The sequence below is a fragment of the Salvelinus sp. IW2-2015 genome, linkage group LG4q.2 (assembly GCF_002910315.2).
Source record: "Salvelinus sp. IW2-2015 linkage group LG4q.2, ASM291031v2, whole genome shotgun sequence".
Lineage (NCBI taxonomy): Eukaryota > Metazoa > Chordata > Actinopteri > Salmoniformes > Salmonidae > Salvelinus > Salvelinus sp. IW2-2015.
This window is the reverse complement of record NC_036843.1, coordinates 2,377,768-2,391,212: the sequence shown is the minus strand read 5'-3', so window position 1 is coordinate 2,391,212 and position 13,445 is coordinate 2,377,768. Positions and strand designations below refer to the sequence as shown.

At 46.4% G+C, this 13,445-nt stretch overlaps 1 protein-coding gene across 1 annotated transcript in view; it reads right to left on the bottom strand.

Moving 5' to 3' along the window:
- Positions 1–13,445, bottom strand: part of LOC111963130 (rab3 GTPase-activating protein non-catalytic subunit) — a 23,062-nt gene extending 9,617 nt beyond the window's left edge. Inside the window, exons 1-23 of the mRNA XM_023986368.2 lie at positions 13,184–13,445; positions 12,971–13,052; positions 12,689–12,736; positions 12,498–12,573; positions 12,305–12,406; positions 12,102–12,201; positions 10,680–10,778; positions 10,267–10,415; positions 10,023–10,102; positions 9,662–9,751; positions 9,326–9,465; positions 8,962–9,157; positions 8,555–8,698; positions 8,339–8,421; positions 8,169–8,233; positions 7,973–8,063; positions 7,742–7,869; positions 3,917–4,130; positions 3,364–3,461; positions 3,031–3,136; positions 2,559–2,719; positions 2,307–2,481; positions 71–238 (exon numbers count right to left, since the gene is read on the bottom strand). Of these exons, the coding sequence (XP_023842136.2) occupies positions 71–238; positions 2,307–2,481; positions 2,559–2,719; positions 3,031–3,136; positions 3,364–3,461; positions 3,917–4,130; positions 7,742–7,869; positions 7,973–8,063; positions 8,169–8,233; positions 8,339–8,421; positions 8,555–8,698; positions 8,962–9,157; positions 9,326–9,465; positions 9,662–9,751; positions 10,023–10,102; positions 10,267–10,415; positions 10,680–10,778; positions 12,102–12,201; positions 12,305–12,406; positions 12,498–12,573; positions 12,689–12,736; positions 12,971–13,052; positions 13,184–13,223 (2,635 nt within the window). The 5' untranslated portion in view covers positions 13,224–13,445. The remainder of the gene's footprint in view (positions 1–70; positions 239–2,306; positions 2,482–2,558; positions 2,720–3,030; positions 3,137–3,363; positions 3,462–3,916; positions 4,131–7,741; positions 7,870–7,972; positions 8,064–8,168; positions 8,234–8,338; positions 8,422–8,554; positions 8,699–8,961; positions 9,158–9,325; positions 9,466–9,661; positions 9,752–10,022; positions 10,103–10,266; positions 10,416–10,679; positions 10,779–12,101; positions 12,202–12,304; positions 12,407–12,497; positions 12,574–12,688; positions 12,737–12,970; positions 13,053–13,183) is intronic.

Below are 13,445 nucleotides of genomic sequence, written 5' to 3'. Positions count from 1 at the left end.
ACACTCTTTAATACAACAACCACACTTCCTATAGAGGAATCAGTTTAGTGACCATAGAGTACCCACTCACCTGCTGCCCTATTGAAGTCTGCATCCTCCTGGCTTTTCTCCCTCAGCACTGGCTGGGAGGGCTGTTCTGTTCCCTGGGCTTCCCCCCTCCTCTGCAGCATGTCCTTCAGCTGCTCAGGGGCCAAGTCCTGCCTGAACACCCACTTAGCCACACTGTCTGCTATACCACCTGAGAGAAAAAAAGGGGGTGGAGAGAGAGAGAAAAAGGGATCTACTGTTCATGTGATTGGATTGGTGAAAGCAAAGTTTCACCAATCCACTCTCACCAATCCCAAGCCTCTCAGATCTRAGGTTCCTTCAAGGATTTAAGGTAAGGATTATGGGCTTTTTATTCGAAGTGGCTGCGGATCTGACTTTTCTAGATCTTTCTTCCTGGGGGTTAAAGGTCTAGAAGCTTCTGCGCATGTGTGGGATTCTGTACTTTACACACAGTCTCTGCTCTACTCGTAGAGAACAGGCTACTCTGGCAAATGGTGCTTGTTTATTAGTTACCGGTAGATCAAAGCTGAATCAGTGTCTGCAAGATCACAATGACAATATATAATAGCATAGTATACCGTTATTGGAATGAAGCTGAAACGGTCTAACCACAAGGACACCGTAGTGAAGATGCACGACAGCGACTCTTCAACCTCAGGATGCTAAAGAAATTCGGCCTGTCCCCGTGGGCCCTCTCAGTGTTCTATAGGAGCACCATTGAGAGCATACTGTCGTGCTGCGTCACAGCCTGGTACGGCAACTCCACCGCCGTGGACTGCACGGCTTTTCAGAGGGTGATACGTGCAGCCGAACGCACCATTGGGCGCACACTGCCTACCCTACAGGGGAAGGCCAAGAGGATCATCAGGGACACTGACAAACACTGACAGTAGAATGGCCTTACTGAAGAGCTCAGTGACTTTCAACGTGGCACTCTCATAGGATGCCACCTTAGTTCGTCAAATTTCTTCCCTGCTAGAGCTGCCCCGGTCAACTGTAAGTGCTGTTATTGTGAAGTGGAAATGTCTAGGAGCAACAACAGCTAAGCCACGAAGTGGTAGGCCACACAAGCTCACAGAATGGGACCGCCAAGTGCTGAACKCGTAGCGAGTAAAAATCGTCTGTCCTCGGCTGGAACACTCACTACCGAGTTCCAAACTGTCTCTGGAAGCAACGTAAGCACAAGAACTGTTCGTCGGGAGTTTCATGACATGGGTTTCCATGGCCGAGCAGTCGCACACCAGCCTAAGATCACCATGCGCAATGCCAAGCGTTGGCTGGAGTGGTGTAAAGCTCACCGCTATTGGACTCTGGAGCAGTGGAAACGTGTTCCTGGAGTGATGACTCACCCTTCACCATTTGGCAGTACAAAAGACGAACCTTGGTTTGGCGGATGCCAGGAGAACGCTACCTGCCCCAGTGCATAGTGCCAACTGTCAAGTTTGGTGGAGGAGGAATAATGGCCTGGGGCTATTTTTCATGGTTCAGGCTAGGCCCCTTAGTTCCAGTGAAGGGAAATCTTATCGCTACAGCATACGATGACATTCTAGACGATTCTGTGCTTCCAACTTTGTGGCAAAAGTTTGGGGAAGGCCTTCTCCTTTTTCAGCATGACAATGCCCCTGTGCACAAAGGGAGGTCCAAACAGAAATGATTTGTCAAGATCGGTGTGGAAGAACTTGACTGGCCTGCACAGAGCCCTGATCTCAACCCCATCGAACACCTTTGAGATTAATTGGAACGCTGACTGCGAGCCAGGCCTAATCGCCCAACATCAGTGCCCGACCTCACTAATGCTCGTGGCTGAATGGAAGCAAGTCCCCACAGCAATGTTCCAACATCTAGTGGAAAGCCTTCCCAGAAGAGTGGAGGCTGCTATAGCAGCAAAGGGGGGACCAACTCCATATTAATGCCCATGATTTTGGAATGAAATGTTTGAGAACCAGGTGTCCACATACTTTTGGTCACGTAATGTATGTGCTTTGATTAAATCAAAACACTTGTATGCTGCAGTTTGTTAACACCATCTGCTCAAAAGTTCGCTCCAAAAAATAATCATCATTCACGATTGACAGTGAGAAAAGTGTCAAGGAAGGAGGGAGGGTGAACACACAAATTTGTGCGCCAAGTAACACATGCGCAGAACGTGATCCGGATCTTTCCATTGGGTTCTAGGGGGGTGAGACGGGGCGGAAAGGGGCGGTTAACTACGGATTTGCAGCCACAGCCTTTTTATTTCTCAAGTATTCGTTCAGTACCTCGGCCCCCCTCCAGCAGGGCTTTGACTGAGCAGTGTGGTGTGGCGCCCCCTGGTGTTCCTTTAAGAGGCGCCACACACAGCAGCGTCTGCAGGGCCAGCACGTCCTCCAGCTGTCTCACACACACCGCCCACTGCTCCAGCTCCAACGACACAGCCTCCCACTCTGACTGAAACTGACACACACACACACACAGAGAGAGTCAGTGACGAAGCACACACACATCAGTGTGTGTGTGTGTGTGTATGTTACCTTGGTCTCGGCCAGGCTGGTGATGTTATCCTTGGCAACGCGGTGAGCCACTATTGCAGCCAGCAGGGCAGCAGCAGCACTGTGTGACTGAACACACGCAGACCGCACCTGCTGCCACCAGGGGGAGACACACTGCATGTCCCACGACGACTCCACCGCACCTAAGGAGAGGAGGAAATACAGACGTCTCTGAAAGTCAATGGAAGTCCACCACAGGATGCTGCTGAGGGGAGCATGGCTCATAATAATGACCGGAACGGAACAAATGGAATGGCATCAAACACTTCGAAACAATACGTGTGATCCCATTCCACAATTCTGCTCCAGCCATTACCACAAACCTGTCCTCCCCAATGAAGGTGCCACTACCCTTCCTGTGGACTCCACTACCTATTATCTAACCACAACCCAACTGCTAACTCAATTGTATCACAGCACAGACCACCTTACAAAATCCGATGTGATTGCACACCTTTCATGGAGCTGAGGGCAGTGAGGAGTGTGTGTAGGTGTCTGACGGCCTTTGGTTTCTTCAATACTTCCTTCTCTCTGTGCAGCCATACACTCAGCAGCAGAGACTGAGGGAAAGAACACACACATAGACAACATGGATGAGTTACATTTCCTTCTATTTGAGTCTATTCTTCCTCCCATACCCAAATCTCCCCTTCCTTGAATCACAGGTACGGATCAAAAAAGATGGATGAATACATAGTTGGGCATATGAAAAAATGTCCCTGCGCTGAAGCACAGGTAAAAAGCATGTGCTCACACTCCCATCCTTTTGCCATACCACCCTCCTCACCAGTAAATGCTGTGGGCTGATGCCGGTCTCCTGTAGTGTGTCACAGACTTTCTGTAGAGGGCTCTCTCCTATCAGACAGCCCCAGAACAGAAAGCTCCCTACAGGGTAAACAACAACACAGTCTTACCCTTTATACTCATAGGTTTCAAGTTTCACGTTTTAATGTCGCGTGCACAAGTACACATTTTGCCATGGAGCGAAGGGAAAATGTAGCAGTTTTAAAGCCAATTTCCTGCAATTTTACACATTTTCAATGTCACGTGCACAAGTACAGTGAAATGCCTTTCTTGCAAGCTCTAAACCCAACAATGCWGTAATCAATAACAATGTAATACTACAAATAATAAGGTATAACAAAAACACACCAGATATAAAAATAAAAACACGAGAAAGCAAGAATACTATATATAGGGTCAGTCAGTTCCAATATCATATTTACAGTGTGCAAGAGATACTGGAGTGATAGAGGTTAGATTTGTTATAGGGAAGTGACTCTGTAGTGATGTGTGTGTGTGTGTGTGTGTGTGTGTGTGTGTGTGTGTGTTCATCCTACCCAGTTGTGTCCAGTCTGCGTCGGGCCCTGGGACCACCCTGATCTCCTCTCCTTCACACTCCATCTGTGACAGGAAGCCGCGTACAGGAAGTGATGCGTCAGGGGAGTCCTGGGCAAATGAGACGGAGGGGCGGGAGCCGGAGGTGAGCTCTCTGTAGCGCTGCAGGATGAGGGAGACACGGGCTAGCTCCTCCTCTACACCGGCAACCTCCGTCTGGATAGGAAGAGGAGGAGAAAGAAAAGAGAGAAAAGAAGAGTAGTTCAGAATGCTGTACTCACGGGTTTAATGTGTGTGTGTGTGTGTGTGTGTGTACTGTATATGTGTGTGTATGGGTTGGTTCTTCTATCCTTGTGGGGACCCACATTTTTTTAATTGACAAGTTTAGCAAACATATTGTAGGCATGACATGCCAGCAACAAACGCTGACACTACACATCCTAGTATATCTGACCAAATTATGAAAGACAAGAATTGTAATATTACATTTCATAAAGTGAGTGTGGAAGAGGTGAAAAAATGATTGACAAGACAAGCCACCGGGGTCAGATAACTTGGATGGAAAATTACCGACGATAATAGGAGACGATATCGCCACATCTTCCATTTAAGCCTACTAGAAAGTGTGTGCCCTCAGGCCTGGAGGGAAGTGAAAGTAATTCCGCTACCTAAGAATAGTAAAGCCCCCTTTACTGGCTCAAAAAAAAAAAATGTTTGACCAGATACAATGCTATTTTACAGTAAACAAATTGACAACAGACTTTCAGCACCCAGCACTGATGATTGGCTGATAGAAATTTATAATAAAAAGACTTGGGGGACTGTTTAGTTAGACTTCAGTGCGGGTTTTGATATTATTGATCATAGTCTGCTGCTGGAAAAACGTATGTGTTATGGCTGCTATATTGTGGATAAAGAGTTACCTGTCTAACAGAACATAGAAGGTGTTCTTTAATGTAAGCCTCTCCAACATAATCCAGGTAGAAATCAGGAATTACTCAAGGCTGCTGTCTAGGCCCATTACTTTTTTCAAATCTTTACTAACGACATACCTCTGGCTTTGAGTAAAGCCAGTGTGTCTATGTATGTGGATGACTCAACACTATACACATCAGCTACTACAGTGACTGAAATAAGTTAGTCCTAAATATTTCAAAAACTAAAAGCATTGTATTTGGGACAAATCATTCACTCAACCCTAAACCTCAACTAAATCTTGTAATAAATAAAGTGGAAATTGAGCAAGGTGAGGTGACTAAACTGCTCAAAGTAACCCTGGATTGTAAACTGTGATGGTAAAAACATATTGATACAACAGTAGCTAAGATGGGGAGAAGTCTGTCCATAATAAAGCGCTGCTCTATCTTCTTTACAGCACTATCAACAAGGCAGGTCCTACAGGCTCTAGTTTTGTCGCACCAGGACCACTGTTCAGTCGTGTAGACAGGTGCCACAAAGAGGGACTGTCAACGGCTGGCCCTTGGATGTACACAGAGAGGAAACATTAATAATATGCATGTCAATCTCTCCTGGCTCAAAGTGGAGTAGAGCTTGACTTCCTCACTACTTGTATTTGTGAGAGGTATTGACATGTTGAAAGCACTGAGCTGTCTGTTTAAATGACTAGCACAAAGCTCAGACACCCATGCATACCCCACAAGACATACCACCAGAGGTCTCTTCACAGTCCAAGTCCAGAACAAACTATGGGAGGAGCACAGTACTACATAGAGCCATGACTACATGGAACTCTATTCCACATCAGGTAACTCACGCAAGCAGTAGAATCAGATTTAAAAAACAGATGGAAAAAATACACCTTATGGAACAGCGGGGACTTTGAAGCAACACAAACATAAGCACAAACACATGATAACATAGGCACTATACACCCACGTACACATGGATTTTGTGTTGTAGATATAGCGTGTTGTGAAATCTGTTATGAATGCATTGTAATGTTTTTAAAATGGTATAACTGCCTTCATTTTGCCAGACCCCAGGAAGAGGAGCTGCTGCCTTTATGGGGATCCATAATAAATACAAAATCCCCAAATGTCCCCACAAGGATAGTAAAACAAGGAAAATTCTCTTCTAAACTTAACCCTAACCCCTAAGTTTAAAATAGCCTTTGTCCTCGTGGGGATGTGGAAATTGTCCCCACGAGGACAAAGGCTATTTTAAACTTAGGGGTTAGGGTTAAGTTTAGAATTAAGTTAAGGCTAAGGGGTTCTTAAACTTCTTATGGCTGCAATCCCGTTAACGGGATTGATATGACAACAGCCAGTGAAAGTGCAGGGCGCCAAATTCAAACAACAGAAATCCCATAATTAAAATTCCTCAAACATACATGTATCTTATACCATTTTAAAGGTAATCTTGTTGTTAATTCCACCAAATTGTCCGATTTCAAATAGGCTTTTCGGCGAAAAGCACCACAAATGATAATGTTAGGTCACCGCAAAATCACAGACAAACACAGTCATTTTCCCAGCCAAAGACAGGAGTCACAAAAAGCAGAAATAGAGATAAAATTGATCATTAACCTTTGATGATCTTCATCAGATGACACTCATAGGACTTCATGTTTCACAATACATATATGTTTTGTTCGATCAAGTTCATATTTATATCCAAAAACCTCAGTTTACATTGGCGCCATGTTCAGAAATGCCTCCAAAATATCCGGAGAAATTGCAGAGAGCCACGTCAAATAACATAAATACTCATCATAAACTTTGATGAAAGATACATGTTTTACATAGAAATAAAGATACACTTGTTCTTAATGCAACCGCTGTGTCAGATTTCAAAAAGCTTTACGGCAAAACACAATATTCGATAATCTGAGAACAGCGTTCAGCTACAAAAGGAAGCCATACAGTTACCCGCCAAATTGTGCAGTCAACAAAACTCATAAAAAGCATTCAAAATCTTCACTTACCTTTGCTGATCTTCGTCGGAATGCACTCCCAGGACTCCCACAAGAAATGTTTGTTTTGTTCGGTAATGTCCATCATTTATGTACAAATAGCAATTTCTGTTAGCGTGTTTGGTAAACAAATCCAACGTCAGGAAGCGCGTTCACTAAAAGCTGACGAAATGTCCAAAAGTTCCGTAAGTCAGTAGAAACATGTCAAACGATGTATTGAATCAATCTTTAGAATGTTTTTAACATAAATCTTGAATAACGTTCCAACCGGAGAATTACATTGACTTCAGATGAGCGATGGAACAGAGCTCCCTCTCATGTGAACGCGCATGGTTAGAGCATGGTCAGTTCCTGTTTTGGATTTTTTCTCAGGTTTTTGCCTGCCATATGAGTTCTGTCATACTCACAGACATCATTCAAACAGTTTTAGAAACTTCAGAGTGTTTTCTATCCAATATGAATAATAATATGCATATATTAGCAACTGGGACTGAGGAACAGGCAGTTTACTATGGGCACCTCTGTGCACCTTTCATCCAAGCTACTCAATACTGCCCCTGCAGCCATAAGAAGTTAATTAGATTTATTTTATTTTATTTAACCTTTGTTTAACTTGGCAAGTCAGTTAAGAACAAATTGTTATTTACAATGAAGGTCTACCGGGGAACAGTGGGTTAACTGCCTTGTTCAGGGGCAGAACGACAGATTTTTACCTTGTCAGCTCGGGGATTCGATCCAGCATTTCTGTTACTGGCCCAACGCTCTAACCAATAGGCTACTTGCCGGGTTAGGGTTATGGTAAGGGTAAATTTGATTTTGAATGGAAATGAATTTTTGATCCCAACGAGGATAGAAGAACAAAATGCGTGTGAACGCGTAGTGGCTCTGCACTCACAGGTTTAGTGTGTGCATCTGTGCTAGCCTCCACAGTAGAGTGCAGCTGTTGGATGTCGGTGTAGAGCTGGAGCAGTTTCAGCTGGGAGGAACACAACTGGAGCAATGCGTCATCTACCGCCTCAGGGTCTGCAGGGACAACACACACACACACAATCACCCTTAAGACACATTTGTACAAAAACATGGTTTTGATATTAATTCTCAATGAATGTCCAGAAACGCACAGTACCTTTCCCCCTGAGACTGGCCAGTAAGAGTCGGGTGATGTTGGTCAGACAGGAGACTGGAGCATTTTTATTGGCTAGCAGAGACTCCAGGGCCTAAAGGGCAGGACAGAGAGCAGCAAGTAATAAGAAACGACATTCCCTGGGTGTGCTGACCCCCCTTCTGTGTCTGAGTGTGTGTGTGTGTGTGTGCTCGTTGACCTGTTTCTTAATGGCAGGGTATTTGATGTCCAGCAGTATACGCTGGGCCTCGCTCTCCAGGTAATCTGAGGAGAGAAGGTCAAAGGTAAGAAAGAGCTCGTCGTTTGCCCTGTCGAAATATTTCTGTAAAGGGCTTCCTTCAACCTCTTCATGTTCCCCCTCCATCTCACCTGGTTCCAACTCTCTGCTCTTCAGTAGTGTGGTCAGTCTCTTCAGCAGGTGCAGATCCTTTGCTCTCTCACTCTTCTTATCACTGAAACAGGAGTCAACGCTGTTTTGCGTGTGTATCTTTGCCATGTATGACAATCGAGAGACCACMGTGTTCGAAATAGCTTTTCACGTTCAAATAATTGTACCCCTGATACAAAGTGTGTGTATGTACTCACCTGAGGGCCAGATGGAAGGGGACAGTGACAGTGCGTAGTGCTCCAGTAGCAGGGTCAAACAGACACACCTGCTGTGTGTGGAGCTGCCAGCCTTGACTGGTCACACTGTTCACCCCCATCAGCCGGTAGCCTGCATACAACAACCTGACACACACAAGAGAAGGGAATGTACAACTGCTTTACAGAACTGCTTTTAATCAGACTGTGTGTGTCGTGTGTTGTGTGTGTGTGTGTTGTGTGTGTGTGGTGTGTGTGTGTGTGTGTGTGGTTGTGTGTGTGGTGTGTGTGTGTGTGTGTGTGTGTGTGTGTGTGTGTGTGTGTGTGTGTGTGTGTGTGTGTGTGTGTGTGTGGTTGTGTGTGTGTGTGTGTGTGGGTGTGTGGTGTGTGTGTGTGTTTGTGTTGTGTACCTGCAGTGTTTCCCGACAGTGAAGGCTCCTACTCGGGGGCCCTGCTGTGTGCCCCACACCTCCAGGATGCCTCTCCTGGGTGCATAGATGACCAGGAACTGGGCGTGGCGCCGAGGGAGGGGCGCAGAGGGCGAGGACTCGCGCTCGCCCCGCCCCTCAGACACCTGCACCCAACCCAGCTGGGCGTCCCGGTAGCCTGGGGCAGGGGACACTCAGAATTAGATTAAAACTAGATGTATAACCAGGGCCTTTTTCAAATTCAACAAAAACTAAACCCTACAGAATGTTTTCTGTCTTTATAATAAACCAAAAAACTCAGTTACTGTTGAGTGTCAAAGGGAAACTCTATTTTTCTCCCTCTCACCCTTCCACATGCGGATGGCGATGCCTCTCCCCACGTCGAGCAGCATGACCCTGCCAAAGTCGTCCGTGACCCCAGCCAGAGTGTTACAGGGGGACAGACAGATGGACTCCCCATGACGCCGTGAGTCTGGGAGACCAAACCTGGGGCCGGGACAGAGAGGAAGAACAGGGTGAGGATGGGCTAGGTAATCAGTTCACTTAGAAATGGAAAACAGGCCAATTGATTCATTTGTAAGTGAAAGTGGTAAGGTAACTAGGCAAGTTGACTGTGTGTCAGAGTGCATGTGCAGAATAATCAATTTCTTAGTTCTTCTAATAAGAGGGACGTGTTAGTCACCTGACTGCCAGGGGCGTGGCCGGTTCCACCTTGGGCTTCTGTTTCTGAGTTGGCTCCTCCTCATTCTGTTTCTTCCAGCCCAGCCACCCACTGAGAGAGAGAGAGAGAAAWTTAGATGGAAGAGAAAGGGTACAGAGGCAATGAAGAAGAAAGAGAGCGAGAAGAGACAGAAGGGAAAGGAGAGGAAAAATACACGGCAAACCAAATGCATAGACGGAGCCCTGAGCTGGAGAGAATTGTAGATATTTAACTCATGGTTATAAGCAGAATCATAGCACCCACCCCCCCCGTGAGGGTATTGACAATCATGGTACATGGTATACAGCCCGAGCCTAACATTCACTGAGAAATACACACATACCTGGCGGCGGTGAATAAGGCCGATGTGAGTTTGCTGGCCACAGCCAGAGCAACGTGGGARAGGAGAGGCTGGGAGCTGCCCTAGAGGGAGGGAGAGAGAATAGGAGAGTCAGGAATCCCTGCTACTGGTCTGAACTAATGCTGACTGTTTTCTTAGCTAATAGTAACTACGACTTTCTCTCAGAGATAAATAGACATGTGTGAGGTGAGAAAAAGATGGACAGCAGCCAGACACAAACACACACCTCTATGGCATAGTAAAAGCCTGTGTAGGGTCCTCCCCCCACAGTTATGTACTGACTCATGGCGGGGAGGCTGCCCTTCACAGAGGCATGGAAACCCCCCAGGATAGACGCATTCCTCATCTGGTCAAACACACACAGGGTCATTATACCTGTGTAGGGAGGTACGGAGAGAGAGCACAGTTAGAATGGAGAACATAGCTACACTTTCACTTTCATTCAACCAGTATCCATCCAATCGATTCTTCATGATCTTCTCCCCCTTTCTTCTCCACTCCCTGTCCTCCTTCCCCCTCCCCCACTCCGTCCTCCTTCAGCCCCCCCACTCCCTGTCCGTCCCCCCCATCCTCCTTCCCCGTCCAGCCCTCCCACTCCCTGTGCCCATCCATCCAACCCTCCCTCCTCCTGTCTCTCACCCACGCTGCTGTGGTCTACGATAGCATCCATGTCCTGTAGACCCCACTTCTTATAGGCCAGAGGAGGAGGCTGGACCACCTCACTGCCTGCTGCTGCCGCTGGGGAGGAGAGAGAAGACACGCACAGAAAGTTAAGAATAATGACAAAGAGAAGGGTTTYGGAGGAAGAGAGGGTAGACAGAGAGAAAGAGGAGATGAGGAAAAGAGTTGAGTAAATGGTATGGAATTCCAGTATACTGTATATCACCTCAAGCTACAATACACAAAATATACAAAACACACTACAGGTACTATGCTAAGTGTCAAAGACTAGCTTGTGTGTGCGTGTCAGTACCTGCATCCTTTCTGGCGAACCCAGCCAGCAAATAGAGAAGATGGTTCTATTAAAACATAGGATTTCTTTGAATTTTGCATTGAAATTTCAGAAGATTTTTTTTTTTAAAGAAAAAGTAAATAGCAAAATAACTAATAATTAAAGAGCAACAATAAAATAACAGTAACGAGGCTATATACAAGGGGTACCGGTACAGAGTCAATGTGCAGAGGCACAGGTTAGTTGACGTAATATGTACATGTAGGTAGAGGTAAAGTGACTATGCATAGATAATAAACAGAGAGTAGCATCAGCGTGGGGGTGGGGGTGGTCAATTCAAATAGTCCGGGTAGCCATTTGATTAGTTATACAGGAGTCTTATGACTTGGGGGTAGAAGCTGTTAAGAAGCCTTTTGGACCTAGATTTGGCATTCTGGTACCGCTTGCCGTGCGGTAGCAGAGAGAACAGTCTATGGCTAGGGTGGCTGGAGCTTTAGGCAATTTTTAGGGCCTTCCTCTGACACCGCCTGGTATAGAGGTCCTGGATGGCAGGAAGCTTGGCCCCAGTGATGTACTGGGCCATACRCACTACCCTCTGTACAGCTGTTTGAAGCTAGTGTACCAAAACCGAAAGTAACTTACCATGAGCTTAAAAAAGCTGTACAAATTATATTTTTTTATTGAAAATRTATTTCACAGAGATTTACATGGCACAATGATAAACTGAAATTGAGCGAACAGTGTAGAAATTTTGCAACCAGGAAATGACACAGATAACACAGTCTCAAAGTCAGAACAGCTTTCCCAATTTGACAACAGAAATCAATAGGCGAATACCACAGCCAATCACAACACTGGGAGGGTAAGTAATACTGTGAAACACTATCATTAGATTACTAGCGACAGATATACTATGGATATTTTCTGAAATGACAATGCAATAATTGTAAAAAATGTACATTTKACATTTTAGTCATTTAGCAGACGCTCTTATCCACAGCACCATTAATGCATTACTAAAACTAGTTTTACAACTACTGCTACCATACCTGTACTGCTACTATAGTACTTTAACAAACAGACACAAAAACACACACATGCAGCAGTACCTCGAGCCACCTGGTTTCTGCAGGCCCGTAGAGACTGGAAGAGACTGAAGCCGTCGATGGTGACCAGGGCTGCTGGGTAAAGGATACTCAGCTCCTCATGCTGACATAGAGACAAAGACTCATAAATACAAAGTGTCACCAAGAGAACCTTGGTCTCCAGGCCCAGACAGCAGTCAGTGTTTCGATGCGTGCTATAGTTGTACCTGCTCGGTGACACCGGGGTGGCGGGGGATCTCATAAGTGCGACACTTGAGCCTCAGGACAGGGTCCTCATTCAGCAGCTGGGCTAGGAGTAGGACCCCACTCTGACAAAACACACACCACCGTTAGATTAACACCAGCCAGACTCCTGAYGATATTCTGCCTTCCAGGTCACAGAAATAAATGCTGCTATACCTCGGTGTAGAAGCGTACATAGCCAGATGAGAAGCCCACTACAATACATGTCCAGTCTGGTCGACCCGTGGAACTCCTGAACGCAGAKAGAGAGAAGGTTAATACTCATCAATAGAACAAACTTAAGATACACACACATTGATATGTGCACAGAAGTGAACACACATGGATGGACACATTAGGTGGCTTACCTCTTCTGGCTGGCCAAAGGTATACAGATGACGTTGCTCACACTCTCCCTGTAGAGACACACACAGTGAATCTGGAATCTCGTCTTCTTTCTGTGTCCTTTCCTCTCCTCACATTCCTCTCTCATCCGCCCCTATGTTTCTTCCCCACCTCCCTCATCCCTCTGTTCTCCCACCCCTCCTCCCCCTGTTCTCTCCCCCCGTCTCATCCATTCACCCCCATGTTTCTTCCCCTCCTCCCTCTCGTCCCCCGGGTTCTACCACCCCTCCTCGCCCTGTTCTCACCCCTCGTCGGTGCTGAGAGTTCCACTCCAGGACACAGCCAGCGTCATCCCCTCTCTGCCGCCGTCATCTGTTCGCCACTTCGCTGTCGGAGAGGAGAGAAAACGGCAACACACACCACCCCCAATCAACAGCAGTGTATCTGTGTCATGTCTGTGCACGTGCGTGTGAGTGTGTGTACATTAAATCTGAGCGTCTATGTTTTGGGAGACATACCTGAGAGAAACACAGCCTTGCTGCCTTTGGCGACGACCATCAGGTCTGAACAGGGAGACAGAGACACCACACAGTCCTGCAGCCAGGGGGCGCTGACTGCTGCAGTGTCCTCCTCCACCCACTGAGGAACACACCACAACAGGACCAATCCTCAGAGATCACTGACGGCTATGGAAGAGTGCTATCTGATTTTTGTGCACAGGAAAAAGGCATAATGGACGTTCAGGGATTTTTCTGCCATTGTGATCCTTGGGCGGGCCGC